Source organism: Hibiscus syriacus, unplaced genomic scaffold, assembly GCF_006381635.1.
Source record: "Hibiscus syriacus cultivar Baekdansim isolate YM2019G1 unplaced genomic scaffold, ASM638163v2 tig00013960_pilon, whole genome shotgun sequence".
NCBI classification, from domain to species: Eukaryota; Viridiplantae; Streptophyta; class Magnoliopsida; order Malvales; family Malvaceae; genus Hibiscus; species Hibiscus syriacus.
In genome coordinates, this window is record NW_024062312.1 from 1802505 (window position 1) to 1816976 (window position 14472).

At 37.0% G+C, this 14472-nt stretch overlaps 1 protein-coding gene and 2 pseudogenes across 1 annotated transcript; 2 read left to right on the forward strand and 1 right to left on the reverse strand.

The window, feature by feature from the left end:
• Window positions 1-299: 299 nt before the first annotated feature.
• On the forward strand, window positions 300-2925 carry LOC120206608 (annotated as a pseudogene).
• Window positions 2926-3231: 306 nt separating this feature from the next.
• Window positions 3232-5093, forward strand: LOC120206745 (annotated as a pseudogene).
• A 156-nt stretch (window positions 5094-5249) lies between these two features.
• On the reverse strand, window positions 5250-12602 carry LOC120206744 (protein transport protein SEC23-like). The gene is made up of 12 exons (XM_039206328.1): window positions 11673-12602; window positions 11415-11588; window positions 10836-10997; window positions 8786-8928; window positions 8007-8082; window positions 7716-7888; window positions 7523-7604; window positions 7242-7319; window positions 6738-6899; window positions 6383-6646; window positions 6054-6158; window positions 5250-5760 (listed from the first exon to the last, which is right to left on the reverse strand). Exons 1-12 carry the CDS (start codon window positions 12417-12419, stop codon window positions 5614-5616), a joined length of 2313 nt encoding a protein of 770 aa, XP_039062259.1. The 5' UTR covers window positions 12420-12602; the 3' UTR covers window positions 5250-5613.
• Between the last annotated feature and the right edge of the window lie 1870 nt (window positions 12603-14472).

Here is a 14472-nt window from a genome sequence, read left to right on the forward strand (position 1 = left end):
ACCGATTCGGTCCAGTTTGATTGGAGCAGTTCGATTGGTGCGGTTGATTAGGCCTAAAATAATTGGGTCGGAAGAGTTTTGGGTCGGGTTGGACGGGTCAGCGGGTCAGGTTAATCCACTTCTAGAGTACCACTAAGCGGTTGACAAGCCCCACGTGTAACAGCTACGCGCGGGGGAGCATACGATTGCGCTTGGTGTCTGAAAAATTACGATTTTTTTTCTAAAATTATTTCAAAGAGTTTTAAGTCACTTACCAAGCTCAGTTCACAACGGTGAACGATAGAGAGCTCGATTAAGCTATGCCGAAAATTTGCTATTGCTCACCTCTCCACACGTCGGTGACAACGGCTACGGAACAGGCACCGATGGACTCAGAACGACATGTTAAACACGATAACATGGGAGGTGTCGAAAATGGAGTTACGATCGGTGATGAAACGTCGTTTAAAGTTTTATAAGGAAAAGTTACTAAAAAAGAAACTAAGAGAGAGGGCTTCAACTTTCCATATTTTTGAAATGGAAAAATTATACCATGGGTCTCTAAGCTTTGGTTACTATCTGATTTGGGTCTAAATTTAATGAAAAATTCTATTTGGTCTCCTAATTAAACTGAGATTTTAATTTAATCACGAAAATAAATATTAAAAAATTAACCTTAAATTGGGGGTGTGACAAAAAAACCCTTAAAACGCCTTATCACTAATTTCCTCTTGTTATCAATCGCCACTATCACCACCGAACATTCACTAATTCGTTGTTGGACCGCCACTATCAGTTATTTTCTTATTGTTGTCTCAATCCCCTAAAATACTTAAATTTAAATTCCTAAATCTAAATACTCAAATCCCTAATTTTTAATATTTTCCCTTCACTAATAATTGAACCCCTACTCACCATACCTCAATTATCAATTATCCCTTTGTCATTGTCTAAATCTCCTAATCCCTAAACATGATTAGGGAATTAAGATTTTAGATATTTGAAAATTAAAGTTTTTATGAATTTCAGGGTATTTTATGTAAATTAGATAATTTTTTTTTGAAAAATTATAAATTATTTTTAATAATTAAAGAAGATTTAAAATTAGGTCGCATGTCAAAAATTGATTGATTAATTTTTTATTGATTTTAACGATAATTTAAAATAGTGACGGAAAAATGTTAAACCCCTGTATTATCCAATTTTTTTCAACACCTAAACTTTAAAAGAAATATAATTTGAGCAGTTATTTTTCAAGGTAAACTATGCATCTAGTAATTTCTATTTTCGTGATTTAGTTTTGGTTTCATTTTGATCACATATTGTTAAATAATAATGATAACAATAACACATGATTAAAAAAATAAAAATAAAAGCACCGCATCAAAAAAATTATTTATTTTTTAGTAACAAATAATCAAAATATAATCTTAAGTATGATTTTAAAAAAATTTAAAACCGTGACAATAGATTGGTCTATTGGTGACTAAATACTTAATTTACCATATTTTTAATTATTGTATTATTATTATTATTAGGGTAAAATATAAATAGTCTCTAAATTTTTAAAATATTTATATTTTTATCACTCAACTTTTAAAACTTACAATACAATTATCAAACTTTTAATTATTTTTATTTTAGTCTTTGTCGTTATCTCCGTTAGTTTATACCGGATAATACTTAACCCAGTTAACTTTCTGATGACGTGGTAGCTTGACCAGCTTCTTCTTCTTCCATTGTTATTGGTCACCGTTCTAGGCCTGACGGTGGATTACACCAAGAAACGCCTCCTGGCTTGCCTCCACTCCCTTTCCCATCTCCCCCCTATTCAATGCCCTAGACGTCTACGACCTCCGCACCCGCTGCCGTTTCTTCCTCTCCATCCTACCCTCTGACCCCGACTTCCCCGTCTAATTCCATCCGTCCCGGGAGTGATGTCGCCAACGACGTAGCTGTCGACTTCAAGGGAAACGCTTACGTCACCAATTCGATCGGAAACTTCATCTGGAAAGTCACCGAAGACGGAGAGGCCTCGATCTTCTCCAAATCTCCGGCTTTCACCCGTTACCCCAACATCATGGACGAAAACCAACCGTTCAACGATTGCGGTCTCAACGAAATCACCTACGTCAGCAATGGATATCTATTAGTGGTGCAATCCTGGGCAAGATGTTTAAGGTCGATGCGGATGACGGGAAAGCCAGGGTCGTTCTGTTGAACCGGGATCTGGTGATGCCCAGTGGGATCGCGATGAGGAGGGACGATGTCGTTTTAGTCATCTCCATACATAAGCTTTGGTTTTTGAAGAGCGACGACAATTGGTCGGAAGGCGTGGTGTTTGACAGAACTGACCTCGACGAAGAAGGGTTCGCGACCTCCGTTGCGGTGAGTGATGAAGGGAGGGCATATGTGGTATACGGACATGTGATGAAGGCGTGGTCTTTAGCTTGTCTTGTATACATAGATTTGATAATTTACATCAACATTCTGATTTATTAATGCTACACAGATACATCATTTTCCAGGAAAATCAGGTCCTCAATAAATTTGATATATTTCACCATATAAAGCATTTAATCGAGTTGAGTTTTTATTTCAGATAAAATCAGTGAGTCTTGTCGTCGGATGGGTGTTTCCTTTTCCTGCTCATTTGCTGAATGCTGTGATGTGGAGAACGGCTTAGAATCCATCATTGTGAAGTCCATTAGCTTTGTTGATGATGGAGTCAGAACATCTGTTAGATCCATCAGTTTCAAAGTTTCCGATTTGGAGCCAACGATATTGAAGTCGTTAGGCTATGGAAATATGATATTGAAGGGGCCTGTTAGCATTAAAGGTAGAGATTTCGAGAGAATTCTTCCGTTCAAGTCTCTTTCCTCAATGAATCCGAGGATTGGAAGAGCAAAGCAATCGATATTTCGTCCCCAAAATCAGATAGTTTAATTGAGGGTGTGAGCAGAAGAAGGAAGGAGGAGGAGGAGGAGGAAGAAGAAGAAGTTGAAGCTGCCATGACAGAAAGCTAACGGAGTTAAGTGACACGTCAGCAAAAACTAACGGATGTAACGGTAGGGACCAAAACAAAAACGAACTAAACGTTTAATGACTGTATTGAAAATTGCAAAAGTATATTGACCAAAATGCAAGGACCCTAAAAATTTGGGGAATATTTATATACTTTACCCTTATTTTTATTATTTATTTTAACTCTTCAAACTCGAAGGAAAGATAAGAGAACCAGAGAAAATTTATGCATGTTAATGGATGGAGAATGCAATAGCCCTGAATTTAGACTGCAAAATCACTTTGAGATGGCAATTCTCCCTTGATAAGTCCAACCAAAAATCGATTTTAATCAAAACCCAGTTCCCAAAACGAACCAGGTATTGCTGTTCTTGTTGCCTCTCCTCTCCCCGCCCATCGCCGCCGCCTCCGCCGGATGGTGTTTCTTCCAGAACCCGTACCACGCTTTTTGTGGAGACTTATCATCACCACCGGAGGCTCAGGGCCTTACTTGAAAAGCTGGAGAAGGGGGGTTCTTGCCCTTTGCAAATTCTTCGACATGACGGAGATTGGATCAAAAATGATTTCTGGGTGCCATTAGATTTCTCAGGAATGCCTCCAGGTTCTTTTCTTTTTGCTCTTTCTGGGTATTTCATTATGCAATCCTTAAGAGTTCAGTTTTTTTCACTAAATTTGGAACGTGGGTTTCTAGGGTTTAATGATTTAGTTCTATATTTGTAGAAGATGGGACCTTGTTTGGTTTCCGAGAAAGGGATGATTTATTTTAACTGAATGAAAATGGAACTGTGTTTGGCCTCTGTGAAAATGTAATGGTTTGGGTTAGAAAATGGATGGGAAACTACAGTGAATACTGCAGAACATGGGATGTTCTCTAGTTTCCAATTTGATTATTCTTTGCAGTTCTAAAAGTTATGTATTTCTGGACAGGTTTTTCATTTGGAAGAACATAGAGAAATCAAGAATCAATGAACTGAACTATGAAAAGCTTTTAGGATTGTTATGTGAAGAGAGAATGACCGATGCGGCGGTCGCGGCACTACAAGAAATGGAGGATTACGGTCTACGACCTTCTTTAGAGATTTACATCTCGATAATACGTGCTTATGCCTGAAATGGGAAGTTCGATGATGCTATGTTCTTTGTCAAAGAGATGAAAGAAATCGGTTTGGAACCCGAAACCGACACATACAATGGGCTAATCAAGGCATATGGAAAATGTATGATGAAATCAGTACATTCTTGAATATATGGAATCAGATGGATGCTCACCTGACCATTTTACCTATAACTTGCTCATCCGTGAGTTTTCGCGTGGTGGGTTGCTTAAAAAGATGGAACGAGTTCATCTTATCGTGATCTCGAAGCAGATGAATTTGCAATCTTCTTCTATGGTTGCAATGCTCAAGGCATATGCAAACTTTGCGATTCTGGATAAGATGGATAAGGTTTATCGAAAGGTTGTGAACTCGACTTCTTCAAAGGAGGATACGGTTAGGAAATTAGCCGAAGTTTACACCAAGAACTATATGTTTTCGCGATTTTAAGATCTGGGTATCGATCTTTCTTCAAGATCCAGTAGAAAAGATCTTGTATGGTGTTTGTGCCTCCTTTCTCATGCTCGTCTTTTGAGTCGAAAAGGGATGGATTCTGTCATCTTAGAAATGGATGAAGCAAGAGCTTCATGGAACGTAACTATAGCGAATATTATCTTGCTAGCTTATTTAAAGATGAAAGATTTCAAGCATTTGAGAAGTTTACTCTCTCGATTACAGAGCTACTGAGTAAGACCCGATATAACCACTATCGGGATCTTATTCGACGCTATCGAGAGCGGGTTTGATGGGGCTGAAACTTTAGACTTGGAGAAAGATGGGGCTTCTTTATAGAGGCCTAGAACTTAACACTGACCCGCTGGTTCTCGCTGCATTCGAAAAGGGACATTTTCTTAGAGATTGTGAAGCAGTATTCACCTCCTTTGAACCAGAAGCCAGGGACAAGAAAAGATGGACATATCACATCCTTATCGATTTGGTAGCTAAACACAGAGCAAAGCAATGATATAGCAAGATTGTTCGATCAAGTCTCGGATAAGGTAAACAGCATCACGTTGCATCTTTTTCATTCTTTGTCATCTGTTTTATGCTTAATAGCAATGCTGTTTATCAGTCTTGCACCACGTAAGACTTGAAAACCTGGAGTCTTTGAACCTCAATAAACAACACACTATATATGACTTTGAAACTCGGTACACAAATACACACACCTCATCTGTATTCAATATCCCAAAAAGAGAACAAAATTGTTCTGTCAAAATATGTTCCTAATTGAATAAATCCTCACCAATAACTTCCCTGTAATTTTTTTAAGAAAAACAACTCAACTGACCTCTTTGATGCTACGCTTATTGACCAGATAACTTCCCGGAAACCCTCAAAGGGTCAATACGGTGCTAACTGTATCCCTTGTTTTTATCAAATACTGTGATGGTGATCGATGCCTCATTCGTAAATTCAATGGAAAAGGTAAAAAGAACTGATGCAAGAGTGGGGATCAGGATACAGAACTCATGACGAATCCAGAAATCACAAGCCTTCCAACTATCTTCGAAGATCAAGATTGTACAGCCAATTTCTGGAGATGCTCGAAGAAGACTTGTAAGCTTACATCATCCGTAAAGATTACATCTGATCCAGCAGCCATTTCATTTGCATTATTGTATGTTGCTGACGGGTTCAACTTCGCCAATAAAAATCTAGCCTGCTCAAGGAAACAAAAAAATAAGCCCCATAATTTGGTAAAGAAAACGATTTGTAATCACCATATACTGATTAAGGTAACGAACGCCGGAACCCATATAAGTAAACTGTGCATCTAACAACTATAAAAAGCAAGCTTAATTTGAGCCAATTTATAATGTTTGGTCAAATTTTCTTTTAAAGATTGTGTTCAGATTGAAATGAATTTCACAATGGTAAACCAGGAACAATTTTTATATATCCGAAGAAATATTTTATTTAAAAAAAATTAAGTCTTAAATGAAATATACTGACCTGGGATCCATGTTGATCACATACAACCAATCTAGGGACAGGGAAGCGATCCCGAATAATCATTTGTGCATCCGTCTGGGGTGCTTGCAAAAGCTGTGCAAAGGCCTGAGGCAAGGGGGGAAATGAAAGCTTTAGACAATAGAATCATAGATTATGAGCATACAAAATGGTTTATAAACGTGAAACTTCACTATACCACATGAACTTAAGCACATTAGTATGACTTCAACTTCAGGCAGTACTGAAATTTGCACATTATAAACATGGTGGTTCTGAAATGAATATACATTAAGCATTAGATTCAGGAGGAATGAACGAAATGATCATACCTGGTGTTCAGGCTGGTTCTGGTAACCCATGTTGCGCCATTGTGCTATCGTCATGCCATGGAAAATTACAATACTAAAATATGAATCCAGCAAGAGAATACGATCAGCTGAAATGGAGGCCACATCCAATAACGCTGGCTGGGGTAGCGAGTTAAATGAATATGCTATTAATGATGGTTGAATCATGACAGCAGCATTTGTAATATTTTCCCTGTTTAATAACATGCGAAAATAGGCAGTTTCATCTGGACTATTGTTAAAAACCTGACACAAAAAAGGGGAAAAGACCATTATGAACGTAGGCCAAGTGAATATTATTAAAAAAAGGTAGCATATTAGGAAAAAGGATTATTACCTGCATAAATTGTGATCGTCGCAGATTAAACATAAACTGAGGAAACAAAGAAAAACAAGGGTTTAATGTAAAAGATGATGGATCATCCTTTCGATAGTCGCCAAATTTGGAACAAAGTCGAATGAGATTCCGGTCTAGCCACCTTGTAGCATCAAACCCCTCCTAAAAGAAACAGAAAGCCATGATCAATCAAGGGATTAAGTAACAAATAAAGAAGTAATTACAATCACCTGAAAAATATGTTATTGTTCGGCCCGAAAAATACATAGAAATTATAACAAGGGAATGTAAGAACCGCTAAAAGCTATGAGGGTTAAGAGAGTATTCATATCCAATAACATGAACACATAATAAGATTGGAAATTATTCAATAAAAAATAAAAAAAATAGAATAATGAAATAAGAAGAGCACACATCAGCTAAGTAGATTATAAGTTAACAATGAGTACATTCAAATGAGATAAGCAACAGGTAGAAAGTTGAATAAAAGACTTCCTAAATTACCTCCATCTCCATTTTCTGGGAGGTTACTCTTGCCATTACAACAGCCGCAGTCTCTTGATCAAAACCTTGAATTAGTTCCTAGAAAGGAGATATTATTCACCGTTAGCATTAATTAATTCTTACACTATCCAAACCAAGACATGTATGGCACTTAAATTTATACAGATCAGCTGACCTACCACCACTGAAATCTAACAAAACATAAAATAGAACGAAAAGGAAGAAACATAAAGATACACTTAGGTGCTATTTAGACAGCTCAAACCAAAACCTAAACTAACCTCTGAACTAACAGCACTGTCTACCCATTGTCTAGTCACAGTTGTAACTCGAAGCATTGTTTTACCGTCAGGGTCTTGATAGCTGCAATAAAAACTTCAAAATCAAACTACTAAAAGAGCAAATTAAAAGACAAGTTAAACATATAGTTTGAATGTAAAAAAAAATGGCCTTTCAGTAGATTGTGAAGCAAACCTTGTAAGAAACTGCAAATAGAGCTGTGGATTTGCAACTCCAGGAGCATTTGATCGGTCACTAGATGAAAGATCAAATAAAACCGTCAAACAAGTACTCTTGTCAAGACCACACATTTTCCATGCTGTAGTGTTCCCCTCACCAATGACTGTGTCAGCAACATTAGGTCCTTTCTGCAATCCTCAAAGTTATCAGCTTAAGTCTCCATAAATACAAGTAAACTGTGTCTACAATTTATAGTGTCTGTGTCGAGATATTGGGAAATGTAACAAATTTTCTAAATTGCCCAACCTTCTCCAAAGATGTGCAAGGCCCAATAACCCCCTGGATCTTGATGTCTTTAGAACAGTTGATCTCAAGGGTGCCACTAGGAAAAAGAAAAAAGAACAAATAATGAGTTTGAATTGTATACTAAAGCTAACATGGTTCATATTTCTGGGCGCTCCAAACCATGCCACAGCAAATCAGAGGTTACAGATAATGCATGCCAATGCACAAACTTAGGCTACAGCATGAGTGCGTAAGTTACAGAGACAGTTCATTTACAGCAATCAGCACTAAATTTGAAATCAGAAATTCAACCCCAACTGCAGCAAGGTAATACCTTTATTACTTTAAAAGATGCAAGCACTCCCATTGGCAAAATTTACATGAAAAATCAATTAAGCCATAAGACAGTACGACAACACAAAATACCAGCATTTACAATTTGATAAATTTTGTTCTGCGTCCAGAAAAATAGCTAGTTCAGAAAAAAAATAGCAAGGTGATAAATTTTTTTTTTTTTTGTTCTGCGTCCAGAAAAATAGCTAGTTCAGAGGAACTTTTATATCAAAAGTTTGCACTCTTTCAGAGCAGCATCACCTAGTGCTGAGTGACATCAGAACTTAATAGCATTCTGGGTGGTTGACACATTTAGAACTCAATAAAACACACATAATACTGTCTGGAATTGGAGCAAAAATGTAAATTAAGAAATTAAAGATGCAACTATATAGTAATTTACCAACAAGTAGGGAAAAGTATTATAGTAAAAAGGTTAAACAAGAGATGGTGTGAAAGAAACTAACTTAAAACAGAGGCCAAGAGACTGTTCCCCATCCTCAAACATGCGCTTGAAAGAATCTTTGAATACAGGATGACCAAAACTTTCTGCTAGAACAACAAGGCCACCTGTTCTCTCAACTGCAACTTTCATTTCAGCAACCCCAACCTGAAAACACACAAATACCAATTAAATACTTATGTACAGTTCACAATGTCAGGATTACTATCGTCTGAAGTCAATAGCATTCATTTAAATAAAAGATTTTTTTGATAGGAATGTAGGCCTCGTTAAAAACCCCCTTCATGATTAATGGAACACTAAGTGCTTCTCAATCAGCGGAAGGAGGAAAAGAGTGCCTTAGGATTCATTAAAAACCACAATATACATAATGATTAACAACAACACATAAACACTCCCTTTACATAATCTAACCCAAAGACTACAAAAGCAAATCACAAATGTAAAACTAGCCAATACCAGCTTTGGCTAAACTATCAGCCTCAACATTGGCTGACCTAGCAACCCATCTAATAATACCATTCAACTCCCTTAACTTAGTAACAATATCTTTTACTAAATTAGAGTATACACCGGGACAGAGATCAAAATTCTTGACCCACTCTACTGCAAGTTTACTATCAGATTCAATCAATAAACGTTCCTTCATCTGCTGATGAAACGGCTCAAAAAAAATTAGGCCCCTCTTAACTGCCAACAACTCAATCAGCACCGGAGGACCTGGGCCAGATGGCTCTTGAAAAGAGCCCATCACCGAGCCATCCTCATCTCTAAGAATTCCCCCAACACCACTCTTCCTCCAATCACCATTCACTGCTGCATCCACATTAAGTTTAATAAAACCCTTTGGAGGAGGAGACCAAGACACAATTTCAATGATCGAACACCTTGAATTAGAGCAAGAATCCCCAATAGTAGGATCAGAGATGAGAGAGTCTTTTAGAATAGAGACATCCTTGGAATTCGTTATGAACCAGGTCGCCAGCCTACATCTTACCATAAAAAACAGATCGATCTGATTGAGCCTACCCCCATCGAACACAATGTCATTCCTATATTTCCATATAGTCCATAGCACCACACCCGGAATATATGACCAAATTCTAGAATTAAGGACCAAATGCTCCCAAGCTAGCAGAAAACTTTGAGCATTGGCCTGCAAAACCGAACTAACACCCCACAATTTCAAAAATTTCATCCACAATGCCCATGCCACAAGGCAAGTAAAAAATAAATGCAAAGAGGATTCAACCTCTTTTTTACATAGGGGACATGACACATCTATAACAGCTGAAACTCCTCTCCTTTGTAGTTCCTGTTTTACTGGCAGTCTATGATGCACAACCTGCCACAAAAAGACCTCCACTCTGGGAGGCACCAAACCCCTTCAAATGAATCTCATCCAAAAAGAATCAACTGACAAAACAGGACTGCAAGCTACGACACTGGTCTTAATAGAATAGATCCCATCCCCGTTTCCTCTCCAAACCCACCCATCAGACAGATCCTTGGACAAAGATTTGCACCCACGTTAAACATGATAAGTATTACATCCACAGTTTCTTACATATAAAGCATTTACAGTACTAGCTACCAAGCTAATAAGAAAGGGGGAAAACATCAAATGTTATCATATTTCCACTACATCATATATGCACTGAAAATTAACGAGTAAAATCCAAATGCAAGAGAGAGAAAGAAAGAATTAAATATTGGGTTGTTTAAGTTTCAAATAAAATTAGGGTCCTTATATCTTACCTGCTTCAGCAGGTTCATCAAATGTTTAAATTAAATACGTGGGACCAGTTAAAAGACAAAAAAGAACCAAAAAACTTTCAAGTGAATCCATTCTTATTAAGAGAGTCGATTAGTTTGGAAGGAACATTGACAACAAAAATATTACAGACAGATTTGAGAACAAAAAGGAGTTCAAATATAATTTTTTTTATAGGAATAGGATGCCTCATTAAAAACCTCCCTCTTAGTAGTCCTTTGCCCTAAGGCAAGAAGAGTTCAAATATAATTCAAAAACCTAAAAAGTTGCTCAGACAAACCTGATCAAGTGCTGATGCAAAAAGGTCGAGAACATGACCCTGGCTAACCAACTGTTTAGCAAGACTATCATAGAATTTGACGGCTTTCTTAAAATAAGGAACAGCATCCTTATCAAGATCTTTATGGGAACGCACAGGCTCCGACAAATCTTCTGATACAATCTGCAAAAATAATAAAAACCGCTATCATCTTGATGAGTGATGACAAACAAGAATGTGTTAACCAAGAAGTGTCGGACAATGATACTTCAAGAAAAATGAAGAGTTTGGGCAACATAGCAACCACTACAGAAAAGAAACTGTAACCATACAGAAAAGTCAAACCCACCAATATACCAGTGGTGTAATCAGGATGGCAGCAAATATAAGGACCATAATCTTACAAATTACAACCCATATCCAGCACAACCATATATGCTATTTGGATTGTGTTTGAGTGCTGGTCAATAAACTTCTTACTACTCATGATAAAACGAATTATATATGCTTTACTATCAACTATATAAAATTTGATTTGTATCATTTAATTGTCTTATTCTAAAGAATTCAACAGCTAAACAAAGAGTTCAGTGGCATTACCGTCCCAGGACCTTCAGTACATGGACCACCAACCAGGGCAACAATCCGAGCACCAGTACCTGGCATGCATGCTCCAAGCAATCCAGCTGCAACACTTAAGGCAACCCCGGTGCACCTTAAAGCTCTCTGCCCCGCTTTTACAGGCCATTGATCCGTGTGTAACTCATCCAACAACTACAGTAAAACCAACATATCAATTAATAAAAAGTTCAATAACTTAAAAGATGATTTCCCACAAAAAATGATAATAAAACACACCGAATTCAGCGTGAATTCACAATCAGCAGCAGGCAATAAGAACCTATTAACACCAGTATCCGTGTACCCATTTTGTAGGCCTTTCGGATGCCCGGGAGTTGGCCGCCGACCGGAAGCACCAAGGCCCAACTGCTCCAACACCTGCTCTTTGGAAACCTCCTTACTACCCCTGAAAACATAGACCTTCGACATATCCGAGAACCCCAATTCATGGACATGAGCTTGAGTCCCAAACGAAACGAACCCAACAAGCGCGTTTTCTGGCAACAACCCAATCGCCTGCTTCATCGCTGATTTGACAAACCCAAGCTCTTCCTCGATCATGCAAGTATCCAACACGAATACAAACACCGGCGGAAATTGAGGAGCACTGGCAGGGTTGTTCGGATCGGGATAGAGCGCGTATTGCACGGTGGTGTACTGCGGGTAGAGTTCGCACGGGAGGTTCGTCTCGGAGATCATGGCGTAGTGAGGCGGGAAATGGTTGCGCTGGTAACAGAAAGGGCAGATCCAGATCTTGGCGGTAAAGTCAACGCGCGCGAAGGCGTTGAGAGCAGCCGTACACGTCCTGCACCGTAGAGGCGCGTAAGGGAGAGTGGGGATGTCCGGATGCGAGCGGATCGGAGAGATGGTAGCCGCCAACGGTACCACACACTTGCTGGCTTCGACTTTGGTACGCGGCCAAACGTTCCACGTCATTCGCACGGCGTCTATTCCTTCCGGATCGGTGTTGGCCATTTCCGACATGGTTGAAAAATATATCCAAAAAAATGGGGGAAAATAACTTTTTTGAATCAAAGTTGACTAATAATTTAGTGAGATTTTTGGGTTTTTCTTTCTTCTTTCAAAAATTTTCTTCTTTTTTTGTGATTTTGGGCGACCCCAATTGAAACCGAAGAGAAAGGGGTCACCTAGAGATAACAGAGATAGAGGAATAAACCGACTATATCGAAAACGAGCAGTGAAAATAAAAGGACCTGATCTGAAGTGTGGGTATTTAAAGGGACAAGATTTGTAATTAAGGAAAGCTAGGATTTTTTACTTGATATTAATTAACATTCTCTCTTGATTTCTTCATCAATTAATATAAAATTTAGTAATGAATTTAAAATTACTAAAATAAATTTGGAGTTGATGTCTTATAATTTATCAATTTAATATTATATTTTTATTTAAGTATCAATATTTGATCGATTAATCTAAAATGGATTTTACATTGATATATTATGAGCGATTTTATCAATCCAGTTTGCACCATTCATAAACTTCAACTAAGTTTTCTTTTATTAAACTAAGGTGATTAAACTTCAACCATTTGAGAATAAACGTTCAATCACCCTAGTACAATCGTTTGTGCTTGAACATGTGACATTTAGGAATAACAACGTTAACAATTGAGGTAGGTTGATTCGTGCAGCTCCAAGTTTTTTTAAAACTTAAATATCTATTCTATATCCTATTAATACAATAAATGTGTCTTTAAATATGCTTCAAATAAAGAGTTTAACCTTAGATAAAAATTTGGATTTTTTTCCCAAATAGGGCACCTGAAAAATTATTTTGGGATATACGATATCTTCTACAGTGCACATGAAACTCGTTTATATTGCAGGCCCAATATTTTAATATTTCATGTAGGTGACGAGTTTTATTAAAAATATTATTTTTTCCATATTATTATGCAAAATTTATTTTGGGGAAAAATACACAGGAACTCATCGCCTCGAGGTGAAGAGTTCTATTAAAAACATTTTTCTATATTATTACGTGAATTTATTTATTTATTTATTTATCTTGCTCTCCAAAATGTGGTAGATTATGTTGAAAAGAACAGTAAACTATGAACAATAGGTTAGACCTTCATAAATATACATTAAGAAAAAAAATGCATACTTAATACATTAACATAAAGACGTAAATATGATTAACCTTACGAACACCATAAATATTAAATAAAATCATTAACATAGCAATATTGATTAAGAAGTTTTATTTTTCGTAATCAGTAGACTCGTCAAAAGTAAGATTAATTTCTTTAATTCTCCATTCTTTTTGTTGTTGTCATTCACGTACGAATTGGAATCATGCTTCTGGGTCTCCATCATCTATTTTTTTTCTTATTCATATATATGAGTTGGTGGGATATTCGACATGGAAACAACATCCTCAATGCTACGAGTACGATCGAGATCATCGAACTCTATAAACAAATTGACATCAGACAAAGTGTGATAGAAGTATGTCTCAATCGTGCCTGCAAGGTCTACATCATTGCTTAGATGAAACCTTGTGCATGATACTGGAAATTTATAATATAAGGAAGATACTCTTCTACTGCTTCCGAGTAGAACTATTGTTTCTATACTGAACTTCAACTCGTGTAGTTGGATTTTTTTTGTTGGAAAACACATGGTTATAGATTTGCAATCGTAAAAAACAGTTGTAAAAATAGTTAACATGTTTGAAAAAACTCAAGATTTGGAAGTGAAAGATTGAAGGTATTTTGTTTTTTTTTCTTTCCTTCAATATTAGAGTAAAATGGCTTTCAACTTACACATATTAATTGTTGTTGAAGATGATTAAATGAGCACTAAAAAGTTGGTGGAATGGGTCATTATTTGGCTTATGAGAAATACAAGTTTTCTTATTTGAGTTGATCGTTTTTTGAAATATTGTTTAAATTATGCATTGAATGATCTCTGAAAAAGTTGCATTAGTGATGCAGTAAATGTCATCTGAAAAGTTTTTTGATTTGAGTTAAAGTTTCACTGAAAACTAGTTTGAGGGGTGCATTGTTTTG